The 25,982-nt window shown below is 37.3% G+C and overlaps 1 protein-coding gene across 1 annotated transcript in view; it reads right to left on the bottom strand.

The window, feature by feature from the left end:
* LOC116574059 (E3 ubiquitin-protein ligase MYCBP2) overlaps window positions 1-25,982 on the bottom strand; it is a 211,509-nt gene that overhangs the window by 28,633 nt on the left and 156,894 nt on the right. Inside the window, exons 52-62 of the mRNA XM_032314603.1 lie at window positions 25,077-25,321; window positions 22,563-22,730; window positions 15,999-16,156; window positions 14,461-14,660; window positions 13,509-13,658; window positions 9,876-10,036; window positions 8,146-8,302; window positions 7,742-7,966; window positions 4,819-4,884; window positions 3,156-3,395; window positions 2,748-2,846 (exon numbers count right to left, since the gene is read on the bottom strand). Coding sequence (XP_032170494.1) covers window positions 2,748-2,846; window positions 3,156-3,395; window positions 4,819-4,884; window positions 7,742-7,966; window positions 8,146-8,302; window positions 9,876-10,036; window positions 13,509-13,658; window positions 14,461-14,660; window positions 15,999-16,156; window positions 22,563-22,730; window positions 25,077-25,321 — 1,869 coding nt within the window. The remainder of the gene's footprint in view (window positions 1-2,747; window positions 2,847-3,155; window positions 3,396-4,818; window positions 4,885-7,741; window positions 7,967-8,145; window positions 8,303-9,875; window positions 10,037-13,508; window positions 13,659-14,460; window positions 14,661-15,998; window positions 16,157-22,562; window positions 22,731-25,076; window positions 25,322-25,982) is intronic.

Raw genomic sequence — 25,982 nt, 5'->3', positions numbered from 1 at the left:
GTGGCTCAGTAGCTTTAACATCTGCCTTTGGCTCAGGTCATAATCTCAAGGGTTCCGAGACAGAGCCCTGCACTGGGCTACCTGCTCAGCAGGGAGTCTGCTTCTCCCTCTGCCTTTCATCTTACTCGTGCTTTCCCTCTTTAATAAATAAAATCTAAAAAAAAATCCACCATCCTAATAGAATAAAAAGATTAAAAAAATAAATAAATGAAACTCAACTCTGACCTTACACTATAAAGAAAAATTAACTTAAAATGTATATGGCTATAAACAAAAGAATTAAAACTCTATTCCTGTTAGAAGAAAATCTTTGTGACATTAAATTTTAGGTAAGATAAAAAAATCGCAAGTCATTTAGAAAAAAAGACTGAATTATACTTCCTCAAGATCAAAAACTTCTGTTCCCAAAAAACAAACAAAAAACCCCAAAACACTTCTGTCCCTGAAAGATAAACCACAGAGTAGGAGAAAATATCTGAAAACGCATATTGGCTAAGGAGTCTTTATCTTCAATACATATATATGTATATATATGAAAAAAAATCTTTCAACCTAATATAAAAAAAAATAGGGGTAAAAAATTTGAACAGATACTTCACTAAATAAAGTGATGGCAAATAAGCACATGAAAATTTACTCAACATTACTAATCATCAGAGAAATCCATATTAAAACCATAATGAGATACTGCTACATACCTACTACAATGGCCAACATTAAAAAGAGTGACAATCCTAAGTGCTTTTGAGAGAATGTGGAGCAACTGGAAATCTCATACACTGCTGGTAAAAATGCAAATTGGTTCAATCACTTTGGAAAGAGTTCAGCAGTTTCTTACAAAGTTAAACATACACTTACCATACAACCCAACAATTCTACTCACAGGTATTTACCCAAGAAAAATGAAAACATACCCATACAAAAATCAGCTTTATTTATTAATAGCCAACAAAGAAACAACATAAATATCCATCAAAAGGTCAAAGAATAAACAAATTATGGTAAATCCATAAAATGGAACACTTCTCAGCAACCAAAAGAAACAACTACTGATACGTGTTCCTACATGGATGAATCTCAATATCATTATACCAAAAGAAAGAAACCATAAGAAAAGGTTACATTCTATCTGGTTCCATTTATATGACATCTGGGGAAAGGCAACACTCCAGGAGCAGAAAACAGCCCAGTGGTTGCCAGGATCTAGGCATGAGGTGAGAGGACTGACTGCAAAGCACCCAGAGGGACGTTTTACGAGTGATGATTTTACTACTGCATATATTGGTCAAAATTCATCAAACAATACAGTTTAAAAGGATGAATTTTTTCCTTATCTAAATTCTACTTCAAAAACCTGATGTAAAAAATGATTCTCTTAATAATTATGCTATTTCATGGGCATCTTACCACTAGCATAAACTTTCCCAATCAACCTTAACATCTCAACCTACACTCTCCTACTCTTAGTCCAGCCTCTTCAAAGAGCTCTACTCAAATCCCTTCTGTCATGCTAACTCTGACTCATGCCCTTTCTAGTCCAAGTCATACCCAATACCTACCCAAAGCCTCCTCTGACTGCTGCAGGGCATAATATTTTCAACATATTCTGAAACCCTGTGACATGTGCAATGTTTTCACATACATAAAAAATAGATTACATGCTATAGAGTATCCCTACTGATTTCTTTTTTGGGGTTGTGTGAAAAGTTCACATCTAAGAAAACACAGTTTTCTGAGGGCTTGGTACCAATTACCATAGTTACTTAGCACAAAATCACCATTTGCTGAAATTCAATTGATTTAATGAATAATCACACAGTCTTGTTGTCATTCAAATGAAATCGCCACAGGATGCTAGAAGAAACAACCAGACTTTATAAAATCGTACTTTTTATGGAGCCCAAATAGAAAGATGTGGATGACTTAGACATTACTACACCAGAAGGCACAGAGCTAGACTATGTAAGTCCTTGAAATTATCTTTCAAAGAGCTGCCAAGGTGATTATCTGTAACATCTAACAACATAAGAATATTGAGACCAGTCAGGCTTGACCTCTTTTTGGAAATAGGTGAGGTTTTCCTCTTGGGTATAGTGCTTTAGAATAGAACAAATAAGTAAAGGCAACCACATTTTAAAAGAAATTTCAAGAACAAGATAAAGAACAGGTTATTCCAATAAAAACAGATTGAATGCATGTTTGTTTATGCCATGGATATAAAGACAAATCAGATTATGTACTTGGTTTTTAAGAAGCTACGATTCAGTAGAAGAGACAAATCTGTGTACAAGTAAACATATGGAAGAAATTGAGAAGAGACTCATAGAAACTATGATGAAGTTTAACAGAAGGAAAACGGCATATTTTGCGGGGGGAATCTTAAAGAAGATTCCTTGAGGAGACAGTATTTTTGACAGAGACTGTGAAAGGCAGAGTAAATGGAGGAAGGAGATCACTGACGGCACACGGTACAGTAGATGCCTAAGCTGATTTTACAAATCCCAACACTTGAACACAACAGCCCAAGATACAGAGGAAATTTTGTTGTTACTTATAATGCTAGCTAGATCATACATAAACAAATAATTTCTTTTGATAGTTTCTTCATCTTCTAATTAAAGTAAAAAATATTAACTGCATATTAACTATCATCTATCCATTAAAATACACGGCAATAGGTAATTTCACTGAACAAAAGTAAGAAAATGAAAAAAAGAAATAAATATCTTTAGAATACAAATAAATACATTGTATACTTTTTCCTCTCCTTCAGGTGAGGACAGTAGTGCTTTTTCCTCTTGTTCTGGTGTAGGTTCAGCATCTCCAGAGATGAGCTTTCCAAATACCTGATGAAGACAGGAGCATGAGATGGGATCAATGGCAGTAATTATTAGTGTGGAAGCTAAAGGATGCATGAGCTAATTCTGCAGGTTTTATAATATTACTATGCTATCCTTGCTATACTTTTAAGAATTATGAGTGCAAAATGAAACACAGGAGTTTTGGGCTATGAGAAGAAGAGAAAATGGGTCACATCTGTTGCCAGCCATCTCTAACAAGATTTACAAAGTATTTTGTTACTGTTTTGGTATTGTTATTGAGTAAGATTTTATTTCAAGGCATCCTGTGCTAGATTATGTAGTAAGGACACTCACTTGAGATGTAATAAGTCTGAACACTCGCAGAGTCTCGGCTTCACAGTTCCTTTGCTGGGCCACACTGGCTGAAATCTGGCCAGCAATTTTGGTGCTTTCGCCATCCTTCCAGCCCAGGACTTTTACTTGTCGAACTCTCAGTGTATTTTCTGGGCCCTTTAATTCAATCTTGATGATGTGATTATCCCCTCCTGGAAGTTCACTTGTTACCCAACCAATGTGCCTGGAATCCAGATCAACCTAGTATAACAGAAGAGGGATAGAAACCTGATACAGCTGTCTCACTCTCTTATCACTGTCCTAGACTTAGCGCTAATAACAGCAAGCTCAAATCACAAAGACCTGTGCAGAGACCAAGGTTTACTATGTTACTTCACACTGATTATCTTACTTAAACCTTGTGAGGGTAAGTAATACTACAGTAGCTATTACACAGATGAAGTGAGGTTAACACAGGTTAAAGGATTCTTAGTACTAGATGGAGCTGAGAATTAAAATGCAGGTCTGAGCACTTTCCAGGGACAAGTTATATAAGTAACATCACTAATCACTTTATATGTGACAGTCCTTTCTGTATACTGACTATGAGTAAGAGCACTCACAAGATCAGCATGGGGCCCTGTTTTGTGGATTATTTATTTTTTTTTGGTGGTGCATCTTCACATAAAAGTACCATTTAAAGATAAATTTTTTTAAAAAAGATGAGGATTTTTGATGTGCAGTTACTTAATATGTTTTATTTTTGAAGAAAAATTATATGTAACTTCACTTTTATGATTTCTTATTTCACTGTATTTCACTGTGAAACTTTTTTTCAAGGATTAAAGTTCAATGCACTGTGAAATGGTTTTGACACTATTCACTTGATAACATGAAAACCATTATTACATTATTTGATGTCAAAGAGAAAGCTGCAACTTCTACATTATTTATGTAGACATCTAAATTGGTATTATTTTAATTGATAATGCCAATTTTATAGAAAGAGCATTAAGTATAAATAAATAGTACCTCACTGAATAAAATTATTTCCCTAAATTTTTTAGCTTTTTAAACAAAATTAATTATTTAATCCAAAATCTCAATTCATTCTGTCCATGATTTGAAAAACAAAGCAAAACAAGTGGTCAACATTTATGGGATAAAGTTGCTACAGAAGAACTCTGATAAAGTTTCACTAACACAAGTCAGTTTATACAGAACTTCAGATACACACCCAAATAAAATTTAACTTGTTTCTAGAGATGGTTTGTAAGATCAACTTGCAGCCTGGATACAGTTTCAGTGTTCTAAGTAATAGATTCAGGCTGGAGGACAATTATCTACATTTTAACCTGAGGTGTAGGTGTTCATTGTGAATTGGATTTATGATGCATTTAAAGCACCCTGAATCTTTGTAAGGGAGGTGGAGGCAGATTGGAGGACTGTAGGTACAGTATAAGTGTTCGTGGCAGGAGAGCATTTAGGGCACTAATGGATAAGATGTTTAGCACAGAATGGTTATAAACATTCCTATATCTGGAATATTTGTCAGGTTAGTGTTTTATAAACAGATGATTTTCTATAGTACTTTGGTAGCATGCCAAAATTAGAATTTAACAGTGGAGGCTGAGAAGAATTTCTCCCTAGGTAGCAAAAAATTTAATGACAAAATTTTAATTACCTGCTTTATTCTGCACAAATCTTCTACTGCTTTGCCAGTTAAGAAGGTCATTGAGGTAACTTTATTCTAAAATAGACAATTCACAACAATTATTATCCTATATTCCTGGTCCTGAATTTACAATGGTTTCTTATGGCCTACCAATACCACATTAACAGTAACTGTCATTTTTCTTCCCAACTGACCTCACTCCCTCTGCCTGGTCAACCACATTCTTACAACTCCAGTCTTGCCTTATTCTCACAAATTCTACCTTTGGTCTCCATGGGCTCTGAAAGAGGAGCTTGGCATTCCCTCTTTTTATCCGAAGTCTAAAGACTGATTTTTTAAAAAAGATTTATTTATTTGAGAGTGAGTGAGTGAAAAAGAAAGAGCATGAGAGGGGAAAGGGGCAGAGGGACAGGTAGACTACCCACTGAGCAGGGAGCTTGATGCAGAGCCCGACACGGGACTTGATCCCAGGACCCAGGATCATGACCTGAGCCAAAGGCAGATGCTTAACCAGCTGAGCCCCTCAGGCGCCCCCAAAGTCTAATGATTTAAATTCTATCCCTATCATGAGACCTTTCATAACTCTGTTTGCCACTCCTGTCCCACTCTCTCTGCTATACTTTCATTGCTTCTGGAGGTAAAAGCAAGGAAGGTAGGGGACTTAACCAACAAATACTTGTGAGTGTCACAATGTACACGGACTGCCTTACAGATTTGGAGAAGGATGTACGAGAATGACAGGTTCTATCCTCTCGAGATCCTTGCCACACTAGGGAAGGAACATTAATTAACACATGAAATAAATATCAAATAGAAGTTCAGAATCTTTAAGTACTGAGAAGAATCATTCTAGTACTAGAGCCAGAGACCCGAAAGTTGAGTAACTTTTATGTAAGGCACATCAAGGAACAGATTAGCACATTAATTCCTGAGAGAACTGCATACTTAGCTGTATGTCAGGTCTAGGCTAATCCAATTCTAACAATTGCTGTGTATGAGGCACTGATGGTGGGCAGGTGGGGACACAGAGGTACATCAGCCTCAAGGATGCTTGTAACTCAGAGGAGGTTTCTTAAAAGGAAAGCAGATGTTGGCTAACCTACTGGGGCTTTTATTTTTAGTCTTTTTAATTTGTTTTTTAAGATTTTATTTATTTGACAGACACAGATCACAAGTAGGCAGAGAGGCAGGCAGAGAGAGAGAGAGAGGAGGGGGAAGCAGGATCCCTGCTGAGCAGAAGCCCAGTGTAGGGCTTGATCCCAGGATCCCGGGACCAGAGATCCCGGGCAGAGAGGCCTTAACCCACTAAGCCACACAGGCGCCCCCCTACTAGGGCTTTTAAAAACGAGTATTGCTACGATTCTCTCCCTAAAAGGGAAAAATGTCAAATTGATTGCCATCATTGTTCTGACGGAGAGTATGTCCTGGCTTAAAATATACCATGAATTATACATAACTTTGTACTAAACAGTAAATTCTAGCTAGAAAAATGTTTTGATTTCTTACACTTGACTTTCTAGTTGTGCCAAATGAAACACTTGGCTCCAAAAAGGAGATACCCCTTATGATATATTAGCTAAACCCCCTTTTCTTATTCACTGCCAGGGAACAGGAGTTAGGGATGGCTGTGGATGGCAAGGAATGTTGATGGGAGATTGGACTTCTGATGTTGGCATCCTATACGGGTTATCCAAGACCCAACCCCACCACTCTGGCTCCTTCTGGGAAATACATGAATGGAATGGGGAGAAAGCTAGCAATGGTCAAAGGGGATTTATTTACTTATTTATTTTAAAAGATTTTATTTATTCATTTGACAGACAGAAAGGCAGAAAGGCAGGCAGAGAGAGGAAGGGAAGCAGGCTCCATGCTGAGCAGAGAGCCTGATGTGGGGAACAATCCCAGGACCCTGAGATCATGACCTGACCCGAAGGCAGAGGCTTTAACCCACTGAGCCACCCAGGTGCCCCTCAAAGGGGATTTATTAATACTGTTTCTGCTAGCAAGCCACAACCCTTCTGAGGGAAAAAGTCTAAGGAGTTCCTTCCCCAGGAATTGGGGTAGAAGCATGCGAGGCAGCTGGTGTTTCTTCTTGGTTCTCAACAGTCCAGGAGATAGGACTCTTTTTCCTTTGTTTACTGCCTCTTGTCAAGGAGTACTAAATTCAGTTCAAACATGTGAACAGGCTAGTGTTAGGAAGAATACAAATTATGATTATTCACGGTAGTCTAGATACCCCACCACCACTGCCATGAAAGCTAAGAGTGAGGGTTGGAAACTGAGAGCTAATTACATGATAGGTCAAAGTATGTTAAGTGCCATCAGAGTAATATAAAAAAAGAACCTAGAGAAGGGAAAGAGTAAATTGTTAAAAAAAGATTTTATTTATTTCAGAGACACAGAGATAGCAACAGAGATAGAACATGAGTGGGGAGGAGAGGGAGAAGCAGGTTCCCCTCTGAGCAGGACCCTGGGATCATGACCTGAGCTTCAGGCAGACACTTAACTGACTGAGTCATGCAGGAACTCTGGAAAGAGTAATTTTTATAGAAGAGGTCCTGGGAGAGGAAATTTTTTGGTCTTTCAAGATTCTAGAAGAATCTGATAGGCAGAGTTTAAGGCAAGGACTTCCAGGCCAAGAGAAGAGCTGAAACAAGGGCATGTGGGCAGGCAGTTACAGTGCATTCATTTATTCTGCTTAGCTGGGAGCCAGGGTGTTATTTGTATCACATCTCTTTTTAGAATTGGTATTCCATAGTGCCCCAGTCCTCTTAATCTGTTTTTAGATTTGAGATTTATTTGGGAAACATAAATGTTGTTTGTTTGGTGAAGTTCTACATGAAAATCTTTTTGCTAAACTCAGAAATGATAGGGCATAGTCACTGACGGTCTGAAAAGAACTAATGAGCCACAAATTAGTTTCCTTTCTTACCCCGAGATCTCGCGAATTGTCCACATGGACAGATACGTAGCGGGCATTGATTCCTTTTACACAGTTGATGGTGATGTTCTTAGTTTTGTTTTTATCCTCATCTCCTGATTCCCAAAAGGTTTCTGTAGAACCATCTGTCAAACTGCCGATCATGGCAGGTCGGCTTGAAGTTTTTATGTCAACAATGCTGGTTAAGTCCTTTAGGCACATTACTATGCACAATTCCTACCGGAAACAAATGCACGTTATTACAACACTGAAATGGAAATCTTTCCTGGTAATAAGACAAACAAGACATGAGGTAAGAAACAAATGAACCAAATTGTTTAGGAGTAACCTGCAGTTTCTCCTACACACTGTTGAATGTTAGCGGGATAATACAGGACAGCTGGTCAATGACTGACCTGACTCATTGCTTCAAAGCCAGACTGAATACTGATGCTAAAACTTTCTTCACTATCTCCATCATCTGATTTTGACAAAATATTGTTAATGTGATGAAAGACATTACTCTGATGGAGGAACTGGTGATCAGACTGCTTGAATTTCAGACTCCAGCACCTAAAAAGGTATAAGCAATACATTAAATAATTTCTAAGGAATTCTTGGAAAAGCACTCCATAGTTAGTATTCCAAAAAATCTTAATGTTCCAGGTGAAAAACAGAAATGGAAAAAAAATTAGGAAATAATATCACTGCCTTTTTCTGAGAAATAAAGGCAATTTCTTTGGGACAAGGTAAGACCTAAAGAAAGAAAGTTTGTTCATTTTACATATAGAAAAATATATTTACATATAAAGAAATTTGCTTCTGTAGCCATGAAGATAAAGGGTATAGAAACAAAAAAGGTAATAGATCAAATTTGCAGTTAGACAAGTGTTACCCCAACTGAAACAGCCTCTCAAATTTATTAGTTTTAGAATTCTATATTAATTCATCAGAGTGTATATAACACATCCTGCACTTCAAAAATCTTGTGAGGAGGAAAACACAATCTCCCCTCTGCTGGTCTTATCATTAGGGCTGTGGGTAGCCAAAAATCACTCCATCACCTTACAGCTTACAAAAGTCAATGGAGCATTCATTTATATGTGTGGCTCCATATGTAGATCTGATAACAAGGTTCACAATGTAGAAGTAATGTTAAAATCTTAGCAGGCTTAGACTTAAAAGTAAGTGATGCTCCCTACCTTGTATATAACTAAGGTTCAATTTTTCTCAAAATTCTTTTCAATTCAAAATCAATATTTTAATTTCTGTTTCTGAGACTTTGTTCTCCCTCTCCCTTTTATGACATTTAAAAGTTTCCTCTTAAGTAATGGAAAAATTTACATGATGGTATAAAATGTAGGGGACATGATGAAGGACACAATTCTTCACTGAAAAGCTCACTCCCTCACTTGCAGCAAAGACATTTGCTGCTCTGAGTGGGAGCTGTAGGCTCACAGAAGACCAAGTGGGTTACACAGGGCCAGAAGGAGTAGAAGGGGGGAATCAGGTACTTAGTAGCTTCACGGCCTTAGCCAAGTGACCTCTCACATCCTTAGTCTCCACCTCTGTAAAATGGGAACAGCACACCCCAACTTCCTGGCTCGAGGGGCCTCCCAAGTGCACTCCCAGGGACACAGGTCCAAGCTCTTCTTGTTTCCACAAGAGTTCATTCTAAAACATAGCAGGGAGCTAACCATCCACAGGAGTGGGGAGGACCAGGTTTATATCACTCATTCTATAGCAAATAACTGACCATCCCCTTTGCAGTAAGCACCAGTCATTGGGGAGTGGGATGGAGGTGGCAGGGGGAGTACACAGAAGTGGGCTTTTTAAAAATATGTAATTTAAATATATTTAAATATATTTGGGAAAAAAACAAAAACAAAAATCTCCTCTTGGGTAGCACTGAGACAAGTGACTTGGGGTAGAAGTGAGGTGGGATGTGAGGAAAACTGTTACAGACTGATAATTCAGAGCATCAAGAGTGTATTAACCTCATTTTATAGAGGGGCAAACAGGTGTGAGCTAAGAAGGAGAAGTCTTTGTATCTTACTATTTAACAAGGTCTTTCAAGCATTTTGTGTTTGAATACTACATAAAATCTCTTCTCCACTGTACCTAGAACACTTAGATGTAAAATTACCTTAGGGCCATTTGCTGTAATGAACTGCCACTGGGGAGAGACATCATAAGATCGGAGATTGTCTGAAGTAAGCGGTGAAATGTGTGTGGTAAAGGATGAGCAGCTTCCCCGGCAATCACTATATCCGAGAGGGGATGTTCACATACTCTCGTGTCCTTCTCCTAACACAGAAATGGAAAGAGAGTTGATCAGTCTGTATACTGAAAAGGACTTTCCCCACACACAAAAAAATTATGTATACTTAGAAGTGTTATGTATACAGTAAAGACAGTTAAGTAACAGAAATGCAAGCAAGCAAACTAAAACCAAATCATACCCAAAACATGCTTTCACTAATTATGCTTTGTACTATCTTTTAGGGAAAAAGTGATGAGGTCACTCATAAATAAAATCACCAAACAAATGGATACGGTATCTGTATAGATTCTGGTGAGCTCACAGATATACCAACAGGGCGACTTGTATGTTTGGAGCCTCACCCAAATCGCTGACCTACAGAGTAGTCAGCCAATAGGCAACAGTTTTCATCCGATAAGTTTTAGGTTGGTTTGTTATGCAGGAATATTTAGTTGTTAAAGGTGTGAAACAATCTTACACTGTAATTGTGTATTTTTTTTTTCTATTTCTCCTTGCAGTTCTGTCAATTTTTACCTATTATTTTTAAGACTATATTACTGAGGGGCGCCTGGGTGGCTGAGTGGGTTAAAGCCTCTGCCTTCGGCTCAGGTCATGATCCCAGGGTCCTGGGATTGAGCCCCACATCGGGCTCTCTGCTCGGCAGGGAGCCTGCCTCCTCCTCTCTCTCTGCCCGCCTCTCTGCCTACTTGTGATCACCTGTCAAATAAATAAATAAATTCTTTAAAAAAAAAGACTATATTACTGATGCATACATGTTTAGAATTGTTCATCATTTTGTAGAAAGCTTTTTTATCCCTACTATTAATTTCATCTTAAAACTTTCTTTTCTTCTGATATTAAAGAGTCACACCAACTTTATTTTGTTTGGTGTTTGTCCAGTATATATTTTTCTAAACTTCCACTTTCAGTTTTTCTGTATCCTTATGTTTTAGATGTGATGCTTATGAATAGCATCTACCTTTTGTTTTTTCATCTATCCTAACAATTTTTGTCTTTTATTTAATTAATTTTTTAAAAGATTTTATTTATTTATTTGAGGGGGGGGCATGAGTAGTGGGGAGGTGCAAAGGGAGAGGCAGAAGCAGATCCCTGATGAGCAGGGAGCCTGATACATGACTTGATCCCAGGACTCTGAGATCATTACCTGAGCTAGAGGCAGAAACCCAACTGACTGAGTCACCCAGAAAACCTTTATTTATTTATTTATTTGTTTATTTTTTTAAAAAGACTCATTTATTTATTTGAGAGAGAGTGAGAGTGTGTTTATGTGTGTGTGTGTGTAGGGGGAGTGCCAGAGATAGAGAAGCAGACTCCCCGCTGATTGCAGAGCCCCACACAGGGCTCTATCTCATGACCGAGATCATGACCTGAGGCGAAATCAAAAGTTGGATACTTAACCAACTGAGCCACCAGGCATCCCAATTTTTGTCTTTTAAATGGAAGATTAAGTCCTCTTTGTACTTATTTCTAATATGTTACTTTCTATTTGCACCACTTCTTTCTATTCTGTTTTCCCTCTTGGGGAGGGGCTGATTTGACTTTTCACATTTTTCTATGAGTTTGGAAATTATACACTCTTTTCTTTCTTTCTTTTCTTTTTTTTTTTTTAAGGTTTTATTTTTAAGTCATCTCTACAACTAATGTGAGGGTAGTACTCACAACCCCGAGATCAAGAGTCACTCGCTCCACTGACTGAGCCAGCCAGGTGCCCCCTATACACTGTTTCTGTTCTTTGTGTAATGATACACACTAAACTTTGTGTAATGACACACACTCAACTTAATCTAAAGCTAATCAAAATCATTATCAGCCCACTGAACACCAACACCAATCACCTGCCTCCTGATGTATATGGTACTGCTGTGTGTATTTTGGCACTAAGTTTTACAAATCACTCCCATTACATATTATCACTTTTTATATAGTCTTTGTTAAGATTTAACACTTTCTTTTCTTTTCATTCTCAGATCTCCCATGGAAGATCTCCTACTGTAACTTAAGCGCACTACAATTTTCCTTTGCAACAGTCTGTTTGTGGCAATCCCTCTGTTTATTTTCTGAAAATATCTTTATTTTTCCCTTCTTCTATAAAGATAGATTCATTGGATTGACAGTTATTTTCTCTCAGCACACTGAAAGTATCAACTGATTGCCTTTTAAAAAAAGTTCACCATTTTACAACTTAAAATACGGTTACTGAAAATTCAGTTGTCATTCTTACTGTCCCTACTTTAAGTATAATTTTTCCCTCCATGGCTACTTTAAAGACCTGCTCTTTGTTTTGGTTGTTCAGATAATTCACTATGATTTGCCCACCACGATTTTTCTTTATTCTGCCTGGGGTTCACTGGGCTTCCTGATTCAATGTATTGTCATCTGTAATCAATTCTGGATAATTTTCAGGTATCAATTCCTCAAATAGTACAATTTTCCATTCTGTCTATCCTCTCTTTCTGGAACTCCAATTAGATAAATGTTACACCTTCTCATATTTTTCACTTTTTAAAGGAACTCATTTTTTTTCTGTTTTATTCTGGATGATTTCTTTAGGTCTCTCTTAACAGTTCACTAATTTCTTGACTAATCTGCTGTAAATCTCAGAACTGATTTTTTTTGGTTCACTGCTTTTTTCCTAACATTAGTTATTATACTAACATATAATTCTTACATGTTAATTTATTTAGTTCTTTTTCAAATCTGTCATTATTACATTTCTTCTTACATTATTAAAGTTTGTCTTTCATTTTTTAAAGCACATTAAACATAGTTATACTACACAGATAGATAATAAATTACAACTACTGAAATTGTTGAAGGTCTATTTCTGCTGCCTGTTTTTTCTGCTAGTTCTCACTCAGAGTACTTTGTTTCCTTGTGAGTTTTAAGAATTTGGCTATGATAATGTTGTCTGATATCTTTGCAAATTAACCATAATTAAGCATATAATTTCAGAATGCCTGCAGGTGAATTAAATGCGGTCTAGTTTTCCATTTACAGATGAGGCCAGTAAGTCACAATGTTACAGATGTGGAAATGGGTCTAGCACCCAGGCTTTTAGGGTCCTAGTCAATGTCCTTCCATTATGCAGGTTGTTTCCTATAAAATCCAAGTCCTTTCTAGCCAAGCAAACATTTTTAAATTTCATGTCCTTACATAGTACATTTTTATTACCAACTTAAAGCAATGTTGTGAAGTAGATAGATCTTCTATAGAATAATGTTGCCCTGTTTATCTGTCTTATGTAGTACTGTTAACAGTATATACCTTTCAATTCATTGTTTCAGGACAATAATGTTTAGTGAGACATCAGAACTGAATGACCGTCTTTGCCAGAGAGAAAAACATGTTGCTCATAGCACTGAAATTTTACTCTTGCCTTTAGGTTATATAACCTGTGAATGAGCTCATGCATATTATTATATTATCTGAAGATGGTTCTACTCTTCTATAAAAAGATGGACAGCCCCCCCCCCCCACCAAAAAAATCTCACTTACTTGTTCTGCATTTTCTTTGTTTGTTTTATTTTCCTCATCCTCTTCTTCTTCTGGTTCCACTGGAGCAGGAGTTAATGATGCCACAAAATGCCACAGAATATCATGTAGAGAAGTTGTTTGGATGACATTACACAGAAGCCAGTTGAAAGCCTGAATAAATGATGGTTAAATGAGTCAAAGATAAAAAGAAAATATGTGAGTAAACATTACCAAGTATTCCATGGACCAAGTATTTCAAGTAAAGATACTAAAAACATCTGACCTTCATTTTACCAAAAACACACCAAACTTGAAATAGTCAATAATTTTGGTTCCCAATTAAAAAACATGATAGGGAAAATAATACATATGAAATGCAACGCAGAAGTCTTTTTTCAAGCCACTTTTTACTTCAAAGCTTCATCTTCATATTAATTTGCTAAAGCACATTTTTTCCCAACTTGTATTTAGGATAACACAAAATGTTTTTCAAGTTCTATACTTAAATGTATTTATATTGTTCCCATCATCGTTGAAGTGGCAGGTTATTTATTACACTGATGACAAAAAAGATTAAAAATATAAAAATACATACAAAAATATGACAGATAGCAATTCCATCATTTCCAGAGAACAGGCTCAAGCCCTACTTGTCCTCTCTTTTTCATGATTCTTCTAACTGAAATGATGTCATTCTTACAAAAAGCTTTTTTAAAAAAGATGCTAACAGGATTAAAACAATAAAGCACTACAGAAATAAATTTCTTGAGAGTGCTTAAATATGGATCTTTATATTCATTTATATTCATAAATGAAGAGTTTAATTTTGATGTGAACATTTTATATTTCTGATTGGCTAGTGTCTCTTAATTTTTTGATATTTCTGTTGAGTAGAAAAGAAACTAACATTAAAGAAAATCATCAAATGATTTGTATTATCAATGAATCAATAACCCCATTAATGTATTCATACCTCCATGGCAAAAACTCGGCAAGCAGATTTCCTTAGGGCCTGTTTCATTGCTATTTCAAGACCTTCTAGATCATGATGTTGTATAACAAAAGCTAAAACTGGCCATTGAAAATTTCGTTCTCCTTTGGAAAGAGAACTGTGGGCTGAGATTAGCCGGGAAAGCTCAGGAGATGGATGCCTCAAGAGGGAAGAACCAACTTCTATTTATTAAAAAAAAAAAAAAAAAAAAAATTAACTTTCATTGACAATAATACATACAATTAATATATTTAAGATGATATTAAAATAACGTATCTAGGTTATTCACTATAGTATTTTTTTTCTTCTTTTTTTGGGTTTGTTTTGCATGTGACACAACTTCAATTTTTACTGAGGCTGAGAAAGATTAAATATACATTTTTTAAAGATTTTATTTATTTGTCAGAGAGAGAGAGAGAAAGCCTGGGAGGAGAGGCAGAGGGAGAGGAAGAAGCAGTCTCCCCGCTGAGCAAGGAGCCAGATGCGGGACTCCCCCCTGAAGGCAGATGCTTAACTGGCTGAACCACCCAGGCGTCTGGAAAGATTAAATACCTTACTTTCCTATAATCATGTAGCTATTGAGTTATCAAACTGAATTTTGAATCCAGGGCTGAATTTTAAGTTCATGGTTTCTAAAACACTCTTAAAAGCTAAATGTTGTATTTTTTTTCCCTAAATAGAATCTATATAAGATATATAATTACCTATGTATAAATACTAGATTTAATCTTCATTTAAGGGGGGCTACCTGATAAATCACCATTATTATCCTTTTCTCTTGGATTTCTTTCTTTATTCCTGACACAAAATCAAGCAGCTCTAATTTGAGGCTACTGATACTAACTAGTCCAGATTATTTAACTTTTTCGATGACTAAGAGCTACTTGTATCCCCACATTATCTATTCAGAGTGGAAGTAGCTCCACTATAGAAGCTCTATAGAGTTAGAAGCGTCTATTGGGAATGAGAATATAATTGTGAAAGTAAGTCACGGGAACAACTAGTTCACTGGAACTTAGTAAAAGGAATAATGGTGGCAACATGTGACTTAGAAACTAACAGGTAAGATTTTATTTTATTTTATTTCACTTTATTTTAAAGATTTTTTATTTATTTATTTGACACAGAGAGATTACAAGTAGGCAGAGAGGCAGACAGAGAGAGAGGAAGGGAAGCAGGTTCCCCGCTGAGCAGACAACCTGATGTGGGGCTCAATCCCAGGACAGTGGGATCATGACCAGAGCCGAAGGCAGAGGCTTTAACCCACTGAGCCACCCAGATGTCCCTAAAAGGTAAGATTTTAAAGGTCAATTTATTCTTGGATTATCACTGGATGCTCTCTAGGTCTCTTCCAACTGAGATGCAAAATTTAGATAGGCATACTGTTGGGTGTGTCTCATAAAAGGAATGTCAACACAATGTAAAATTAATCCATTTCCTTTAAAAAACTAGATTTTAAAAAATATCTGCAAATAAAACCATTTGGACCACACAATCTTCCTTTTTATCTTTATACTCACCAGTGTCTCCACTGTTAACTCTTCTTCTAGGAATGGCTTTCACTCGTGCAGGTAAGATGGAGTGTTGTTTATCATATTCAGAAGCAACAACTGAGTATGATCTTTGGAAGACAGTTCTCTTTGCAAGATCAGTATCGGTTATGGGACTAGTTTCCAAACTGCAGAAAGAACAGAATGCCCGATAAAAATTTAGGAGAAGAAGTGAATAAAGTGAAATTATATTTAATTTATAGTAATATAGTCAAATATATGAACTTATATCTCATGGAAAAACACAAATTCAAAGCCAACTTGACAAGCGCTCTTTAACTCACAATTTGATCTTTCCAAATGCACTAACATTTTGATTGATTTCAGAACCTGTGTCCTAAAACTTCTGGTTTTCTTAAATCTACTTTGCATTTTTTTAAAAAGATTTTATTTATTTATTCGACAGAAATCACAAGTAGGCAGAGAGGCAGGCAGAGAGAGATGGGGAAGTAGGCTCCCCGCTGAGCAGAGAGCCCGATGCGGGGCTCGATCCCAGGACCCTGGGATCATGACCTGAGCCAAAGGCAGAGGCTTTAACCCACTGAGCCACCCAGATGCCCCTACTTTGCATTTTTAAATGAAAAAGAAGAAAAGGTATTAAATGTTCTAAACTCCTTTCAAAATCAAAAGCATTCTGGTGGAGGTTATGTCACGATATTCAAGAAACCTAGACAGATAAATTCGTAAGAGCACAGAAAAGAAAGAAAATAGATATGTACACACATAACAAATTGGAAAGTGAAACAATTCAAGGTTCTTTTTGTGCCTGAGTTTTCTATTACATTTCTCATTCTTGGGAAGTGCTGCCCACAACCCCTTCTAGAACATGGCCACACTAAGTATAATGAAAGGTAACAAACTGATTTTTGGTGTAGATTTATAGTATACTGACATTCTGGAAGAACTGTTTAAGTAAACTAACAATTTTTCTATTTACTATAGCAACATTAAAAAATACTTGAAAAGTTACTAATATAATAATATATTATACTAATATAATACTGAAGCTTTTTATAAAAAAGAGAAATACCTTTCCTTACTTCCTCTGTAAGACAGCTTATTCTTTCATGTGTTTTTTTTTTTTTCTTTTTTTTTTCTGTTACCTCATTCCAAATAGGGACAATTTTGCTCACTGTGAGTTCTGGATTTCTTTTCATCATTCAAGCCAGGTTTGAACTCTTATGTCTGTCAGTCATGCTTATACGTTTTCTAGAAACTAGTTACCTCCCTGGTGTTTTCTGTACTCACCACCTCTCTAAGGGTATAGACATTCTCATTTAAACAGGCTGTAAATACCTCATATAACCCAGGGTGGTAAAAGTACCTGGATGTCAGCTTGGGCCAACAGGTTCCAGAATGACCAGAGAAGAGGGTCTAATTTAATTTAACAGAACTAATTTAATTCACTTTATAAATGGTGTTACTACAAAACTCAAGACCTCTGTTGTGCTTTCAGAGGAAGTTTATCAACTTGAAAAGCAAAACAAAACCTGAACTGCTATACAACCTAAAAAGAAAATGACTCATTCTCATAAAAATGGTTATGCTTGTAAAAAAAGAAAAAATTCAAAGATAACCACCACAACCTCGGCTACTTTCCTTCCATCAGATTACTCCCTGTTGTGGGGAGCTGTCTTGTACTACTGTAGGTTGATTAGTAATATTCCTCACCTCTCTACACTGGGATGCTGACTAAACTAGCCTAGTTATGGCAAACAAGGATGTTTTCAAACACTGCCGTTGTCACCTGCAAGGTAAAACCACCCTTTTACTCCCCACTGATTTAATGGAATCATTATTCATTATCTTTTGTAATAACTTGAGTTTGTCAAGACTTTTTAAAGAATAGCTCAAAGATGCTCTATTCCCTGAATTACTATATGCTTGGGATGTCTCAACCTGGCTGAATATAAAACACTTGAGTCATAGTTTCTTTTATTTAAGACTTTATGAAAATTACTCTTATGTGTAAAGTATATAATCTCTTAAATGTGATTTTCATGCATTTATTTGATTAATCCATAATTTAGTTCTAAGATTCCCAAGACCCTTTATTAAAAATTTTTTTTTATTTTTTATTTTTTATAAACATATATTTTTATCCCCAGGGGTACAGGTCTGTGAATCGCCCAGTTTACACACTTCACGGCACTCACTAAAGCACATACCCTCCCCAATGTCCATAACCCCACCCCCCTTCTCTCAACCCCCCTCCCCCCAGCAACCCTGTTTGTTTTGTGAGATTAAGAGTCACTTATGCTTTGTCTCCCTCCAAATCCCATCTTGTTTCATTTATTCTTCTCCTACCCCCTTAAGCCCCCATGTTGCATCACCACTTCCTCATATCAGGAAGATCATATGACAGTTGTCTTTCTCTGCTTGACTTATTTCGCTAAGCATGATACCCTATAGTTCCATCCATGCTGTCGCAAATGGCAAGATTTCATTTCTTTTGATGGCTGCATAGTATTCCATTGTGTATATATACCACCTCTTCTTTATCCATTCATCTGTTGATGGACATCTAGGTTCTTTCCATAGTTTGGCTATTGTGGACATTGCTGCTATAAACATTCGGGTGCACGTGCCCCTTCGGATCACTACGTTTGTATCTTTAGGGTAAATACCCAGTAGTGCTATTGCTGGGTCATAGGGTAGTTCTATTTCCAACATTTTGAGGAACCTCCATGTTGTTTTCCAGAGAGGCTGCACCAGCGTGCATTCCCACCAACAGTGTAGGAGGGTTCCCCTTTCTCCGCATCCTCGCCAGCATCTGTCATTTCCTGACTTGTTAATTTTAGCCATTCTGACTGGTGTGAGGTGGTATCTCATTGTGGTTTTGATTCGTATTTCCCTGATGCCGAGTGATATGGAGCACTTTTTCATGTGTCTGTTGGCCATCTGGATGTCTTCTTTGCAGAAATGTCTGTTCATGTCCTCTGCCCATTTCTTGAGTGGATTGTTTGTTCTTTTTTTTATTTTTTATTTTTTTTAAAGATTTTATTTATTCATTTGTCAGAGAGAGAGCGAGTGAGAGCAAGCACAGGCAGACAGAGTGGAAGGCAGAGTCAGAGGGAGAAGCAGGCTCCCTGCAGAGCAAGGAGCCCGATGTGCGACTCGATCCCAGGATGCTGGGATCATGACCTGAGCCGAAGGCAGCTGCTTAACCAACTGAGCCACCCAGGCGTCCCGGATTATTTGTTCTTTGGGTGTTGAGTTTGCTAAGTTCTTTATAGATTTTGGACACTAGCCCTTTATCGGATACGTCGTTTACAAATATCTTCTCCCATTCTGTCATTTGTCTTTTGGTTTTGTTAACTGTTTCCTTTGCTGTGCAAAAGCTTTTGATCTTGATTAATTAAATTAACTGCAAGACTAAAAAATCACAGGAAGAAAGCCATGAGCTCCGTGCTTTGCTTTCTCCTCCTCTGGAATTCTGCTGCTCTCCTTGGTATTGAAACCGCACTCCTTGGTAGGTGAACTTGGTCGCGGCTGGATTTCTTGTTGATCTTCTGGGGGAGGGTCCTGGTGTAGTGATTCTCAAGTGTCTTTGCCCCAGGCGGAATTGCACCGCCCTTACCAGGGGCCGGGCTGAGTAATCCGCTTGGGTTTGCTTTCAGGAGCTTTTGTTCCCTGAGCGCTTTCCGTAGAGTTCTGGAAGACGAGAATACAAATGGCGGCGTCCTGGTCTCCGGCCCGGAGGAGCCGAGATCCCGGGGCCCCATATCTCAGTGCGCCCTCAAAGAACAGCGCTCAGTAACTCCCGTCTGCCTGACTTCCAGCCACGCTCCGAGCTCACCGAGCCTGGGACCGGTTCACGGTACCCCCGAGCTGTGATCTTACTGTTGGCTCTGTCTTTGTAGCCGGCTTCCCCGTTCTAATACCTGTAAGCTCTGCGACACTCAGACACCCCCGATCTTCCTGTGACCCTGCGGGACCTGAGGCCACGCTGACCCCGTGTGGGCTTCACCCCAGTTTAGCCTCTGGAGCGATGTCCCTCAGCGGAACAGACTTTTTAAAGTCCTGATTTTGTGCTCCGTTGCTCCACTGCTTGCTGGGAGCCGGCCCCTCCTCCCGGGGTCTATCTTCCCGTCGCTTTGGATTCACTTCTCCGCCAGTCCTACCTTTCAGAAAGTGGTTGTTTTTCTGTTTCTAGAATTGCTGTTCTTCTTCTCTTCGATCTGCCGATGGATTTGTAGGTGTTTGCAATCTTTAGATAAGCTATCTGGCTGATCTCCTGCTAGCTGAAGTAGTCTCAGCCTGCTACTTCTCTGCCATCTTGACTCCTCCCCCCCCCCCCACCAAGACCTCTTATATTTCAGTATGTTTGATCGATTAGGTAAAACTTTCAAGGTAGTATTTTCTTTCTTTTGAAGCACTGGAGACATTGTTTCACTTTTTTTCTTTCATTCAAAGTTGTTCAACAGAAGTCTGAATTCAATATCAACTTTTCCTTTTGCAAAATGACTTCTTTTTCACTGCTCAGATACTTGAGAAATTCTTACGGTTTTTTTACTTGGAATTTCAGTAACTTAACCAAAAATTTTTTTTTTATTTTAAATTCTGTTATCTCTCATAGTCACCTGCTATAAAAATTTCCTTTTAATTTGGAAATTCAATACTTATTCATTTGGGGAATTTTTCATATAGTTTTAGATATATTTTTAATGATATTGGTTGGTTTTTCTTCTTTAAAAATACTAGTCATTCCTCCTTTATTTATTAAGATTTAATTTATTTATTTGATGGAGAGAGACACTGAGAGAGGGAACACAAGCAGGGGGAGTGGGAAAGGGAAAGAAGCAGGCTTCCCATTGAGCAGACAGCCCGAGTTGGGGCTCCATCCTAGGAACCTGGGATCATGGGCCAAGGCAGAGGCTTAACCCTCTGAGCCACCCAGATGCCCCATATTATTATTTTTTTTAAAAGACTTTATTTATTTATTATCTGAGAGAGAGCATGAGCAGGAAGAAGGGGTAGAGGGAGAGGAAGAAGCAGGCTATTCACTGAGCAGGGAACCCAATGTGGAGCTTGAGCCCAGGACCCTAAGATCATGACCTGAGCTGAAGGTAGCCGCTTAACCCACTGAGCCACCCAGGTGCCCTAATACCAGTTATTCTTAGGTTAGACTGTCCTGTTTCCATGCCTGTTTTTTTCATTGTTATAATTATTTATATTTCCCACAGCATAGAACTGTGGGAAACAGGATTCCCTAGACTTCTACTTTCTTCTGACACTAGTGATGATGTTCAGGGCTTCTATGTTAGAGGGTTTCACCTTGACTATGCCAGTCTATGATACACAGAATATTCTAAGATATTCCAAGATATATGTAAACTTCTTTTCATTGTCTTTACCTAAAAGTTTATGCTACTTGATTTTGGTCCTAAAGGTTAATAACAACTCAATGAATCACATTTACTAACTAGTCTCAAAATGGTTTCTAACTCTTTAAGAAAATCTATAGAGATACTTTATTACCTTCAAAGTTATAAAAGGCTACACTGTACTCTTCAGAGAAACTTTTAAAAATCTTTCTTCTTTAGAGAAAATTTTAAAAGCAGCTCAAAAAAACTCTGATGAATAATCCACACAGCTGGGGGCGGGGGGAAGTCGCAAGTATTTTCAGTGGAAAAACACTCATTTGGATATATGAATTCTACTGTCTATATTCAACTCTGTTATAGTAGTTTATAATAATAATAGCATAGTATTAACACAGTGGCATACCTGAAGAAGTGCATTCTTTCTTCCTTCAGCAAATGTCTTCCTTTCCAATGATAATGTGTATGCAGTTACTCATGTCTGATATCCTGACACGATCCTAAACTTATCCTTTTCATTAGCCAGTTAGCCAACAAGCCACACTGACTTTTACTAGAAAACATTTCTATTATCCAACTTTTTTTTTCCATAATCATTGCCAACATAATCCAACTCCACACACTTAGTGAAAATCTTTGACTAAATTTATAAGCTTCTCAGCTGACACTGTTGAGACTATCTTTGCATTTTTATCATGCGGTTTCTCCTCCAAAAAGTCATGGTGGTACCCTAATTCCTTCTGCATTATATTTACATGCTTTTATTCAGTTTTCAATAAGGTCTTTACACTGATGTTACTACCATACTTAAGTGAGTGGGAGAAGACTGTATACAATATTCCAGTGAATTCAAGATTTATTTTTGGTACTAATTTTCCAATGGAACTTTCTTTAAGGACTGCCTCAAACTGATCTTTCTCTAGTCTGGTTTACGACAGCACTCAATGATACAGTATTATACAACAGAGTCCTTCATTATTACTTCCTTTAGTTGATCTTTTCTCTCCAACTAGTCTGCCTCTGCTATCAAGGACTTTGTCTTATTCATGTATGTATGCTTTTTCTTACAGCTCTAATAGTTAGCAGAGATTCAATGTCCTTCTTGAGATGAAAGGACATAACAAAAGAACTTCTAAAGCATTCTTTTCTAGTTCAAAGTCCTTCTACCACCAAACACTGCTATTCAACAGAGAGGAGAGAAGTGAAATACCTTGGTGGCATAGACTTCATATTGCTCTCTGGCTCTTCAAATACATTAGGACTTGCATCTGGTGTCACGGATATGTATGGGGCGGGTACAGATGTTGAACGTAGGTATCTCATTTCATCCTGGAATAGGTTGTCATCTTGATAGCCCACAAAGTTTTCATGATGATGCCTGCATTAAATCAAACCCAGTGACTTCAAGTATGACAGCACCACAGATACTTTTCATTTTTAATCTCGCTCATAAAAGTAAAAGCAGCACATGTAACTGTAAGGGTGAAATATTAAAACAATCATAGATATAAGTAGAAGGAAATAAAAGTGACAATTTCATACATAATTATTCCAGGTACTACAAATATTTCAAATCCAAAATTGAACTCCTTTTCTTTTATTTTGAGAACTTCTCTATCCTCTAGTGTTTTGATGAATCATCCCACCAACTATCCAGGTGCCTGGGCCAAAGTATCTCGGTGTTGTGGTAGGTCTAGTCCTCAACTATGACCAGTTATGACGACTCAGCCTTATGAATACTAGGTTTCCTCTCTTCTGACTCCCTGTCATCATTGCTTGGTTCAGGCTCATGTTTCTTGCATGGGCTATTGAAATACAGTCACCATTTTTGGTAGGACCATATGTAAGAATCAAATTTGAGAACGATTAGATCCATGAAATGTTCCATGGGGTTGGGTGGGTGTAGGTGTCCATTCCCCAGAAGGCTAAAAATATAAAATCAATATTATGGTACAGTGGCATTTTTTAAAACATGTTTTACAATTTGATTCTTTACTTTTCGAACTGGAACAGAGAGTTGTTAACCTAAGTCTACTAAGTGGTCTGACTTAAGCTAAAGATTTATTGCATTTGGCATACTAATGATCTCCACCTTGGTCTCAAATGCATTTAGTATCACATTCCATTTTGTTTCCTGCTTGTTTTATTAAAATAGTAAGTACAAAACTAAAAAAAACCCCAAACTATATAATTCTGCTACAGAGAGGACAACATCATCAAAATGGAACTGTTGGTTGGTGAGCCATTCCTGCAGGCAATTTCCAGAAATCTTCATTTGACAACTGTTGAAAAGCAGTCTGAATTTGGTATATTAAAGTCTGTTTACAATGCCAGTGTACAGTGTATGGAAGTATAGGCTGTACAGCTCAAGTCCAATACAGGAAAATAGTATACTATTAACAGGTTTCCCCCACCTTCAGTTATACCCTTTATGAAGTTTCCATGTTTGAAGCAGAATGATCTTATAACTACAAATCAGTTTATGTATTTCCCTGTTTAATATTCCTTAACTGGGGGCGCCTGGGTGGCTCAGTGGGTTAAGCCGCTGCCTTTGGCTCAGGTCATGATCTCAGGGTCCTGGGATCGAGCCCCGCATCGGGCTCTCTGCTCCGCAGGGAGCCTGCTTCCCTCTCTCTCTCTGCCTACTTGTGATCTCTGTCTGTCAAATAAATAAATAAAATCTTTAAAAAAAAAAAAATATTCCTTAACTGTTCTCCCTGTGGGATAAAATCCAAACTTAGCATTAACTGCAGAGCCCCATATTACGTGGGCTTAGGTAACTACTTCTGGGGCATTTCCTATGTTTCTCCCAAAGGCCAATGCTTTCACCAGCCTCTGATTCCTTAAATGTGTAATGCTATTTCATGTGTGTCTTCACGCACGTGCTTTACTCTGTGAGGAACTGCTTTCCTCTACCACCTTCTTGATTGATTCCTATTTATCTCTCAAGACTGCTAAAATGTCAGATCCTTTGGGAAACCTTTCCTGATTCCTTGGAAAGATAGGTACTCTCCATCCTTCAGGCTCTAACAGCATTCCATGCATACTTCTATCACATAACTCCTCACAAAAACATTTTAAATGTTTCCTTTATGGGTCTGTCTTCCCACCAGAGTGTGGAACACCTGAATTGTATTATATTTATGCATTATGTACATACATATATACACACATATACATATTATATTATGTATATGTACATATAAAAATATACATATACATATGTATACATATACATATACATATACATATACATATAATGTATATGTACATATATGTATTATATTTATCTTGGTGTCTTCAAGGTCTAGAACAAAGCTGGTTCCCAGCTAACTAACATTTAAATACTAACAGAATGAATACTTTAAAAAATGAAAGATTTCAATAGCAAATTTTTTTTTCCACTATAGTACTTCCACCTATTAATAGACTGAAGTCAACTTTCCAAAAAACTAAAAGACAGCTATTGTCTTAGTTTCTAAGTCATTTTTGCACTAATAATACAAATTGATATAGCGTTTACATGTTTTTTAAAAATACCTACTACCACAAAGTGTGTACCCTACCAGTCATATATTGGTCAAAACAACTCACAAAATACATTCCTGGAGGTCTTTTATTGTACACAAAAGGAATGTAGTGTGGGTATTCAGAGAATGATATTAATCAGCAATGGCTATTAATCCCAAGTGATTAAAAACAAACAACCACCAAGTTATATTACCTAGCTAATGTCTGCAGGTAGAGACAAGGCATTTTAACAGGAAGATCCTCAGAAATGCCCTCTTTCACGCTGGGAAGATGAGACTGAAATGGCTTTGCAGGATGGTAACAGAGAATGCTTGGCTCCGCTGCACTGCTCAGGGACAGCAGGAAGAGCGCGTTTGCTTTAATCACCTGGTGAGCTTCCATGGTGGGCAAGGCACGAGGAGTCTTGACTTGCACTGGCTTCCTCCTGGACTGCTTGACCTGGCAAAGAAAACTGTGCAGTGATCTCCTCCTACTTGGATTCAAATGTCAAATTTCTTAGCCTGGCTATTGTGAGTTCTAACAAAAATAACTGAATACTTACAGAACAATTTTAAAATAATAATAGTGATTACTAAAAATAACATTCACTTCATGCTTTTCCTGAACTGTCTGAAATTATTTTATTTTGGACACAAACTATCTCTTTCCTTCCCTTGGGAAAATTTAAATGTAATTATTTTTTAAAGGGTAAATAGTGTGTGCGTGTGTATGTGCATTATATGTTTGGAAAAATTTTAGTTAAGTGTGCCTCTAGTTCCCATAGACCTAAAACATAATTACCGGTTTAAGACAAAGAGAGGAGAAAGTGGAAGAGGAAAAGGAGAAGGGAAAAGAGGGGAAGTTCAGAGAGATAAAGGTGAAGAGGGAAAGCGCTGTACATGTATGGAGTAGTATACCATTAATAATAAAGAATTACATAGTAAATGTTTGTCAGTCAGGCATATGTGCCACAGGTTAGTTGTCTTGTATTATTTAAAGATATAATTTATTTTTGTAATTAAAAATAAAACAATTAACCTAGTACAATATTAAACTTGTATATTGTTCCTATTATAAGATAAGCTGATCTTTAATATCATTTCTGTGGAGTTATCTAATA

The sequence above is a fragment of the Mustela erminea genome, chromosome 15 (assembly GCF_009829155.1).
Source record: "Mustela erminea isolate mMusErm1 chromosome 15, mMusErm1.Pri, whole genome shotgun sequence".
Taxonomy (NCBI): Eukaryota; Metazoa; Chordata; class Mammalia; order Carnivora; family Mustelidae; genus Mustela; species Mustela erminea.
Note: the sequence above shows the minus strand (reverse complement) of the source record. Positions and strands in the feature narration are given on the sequence as shown.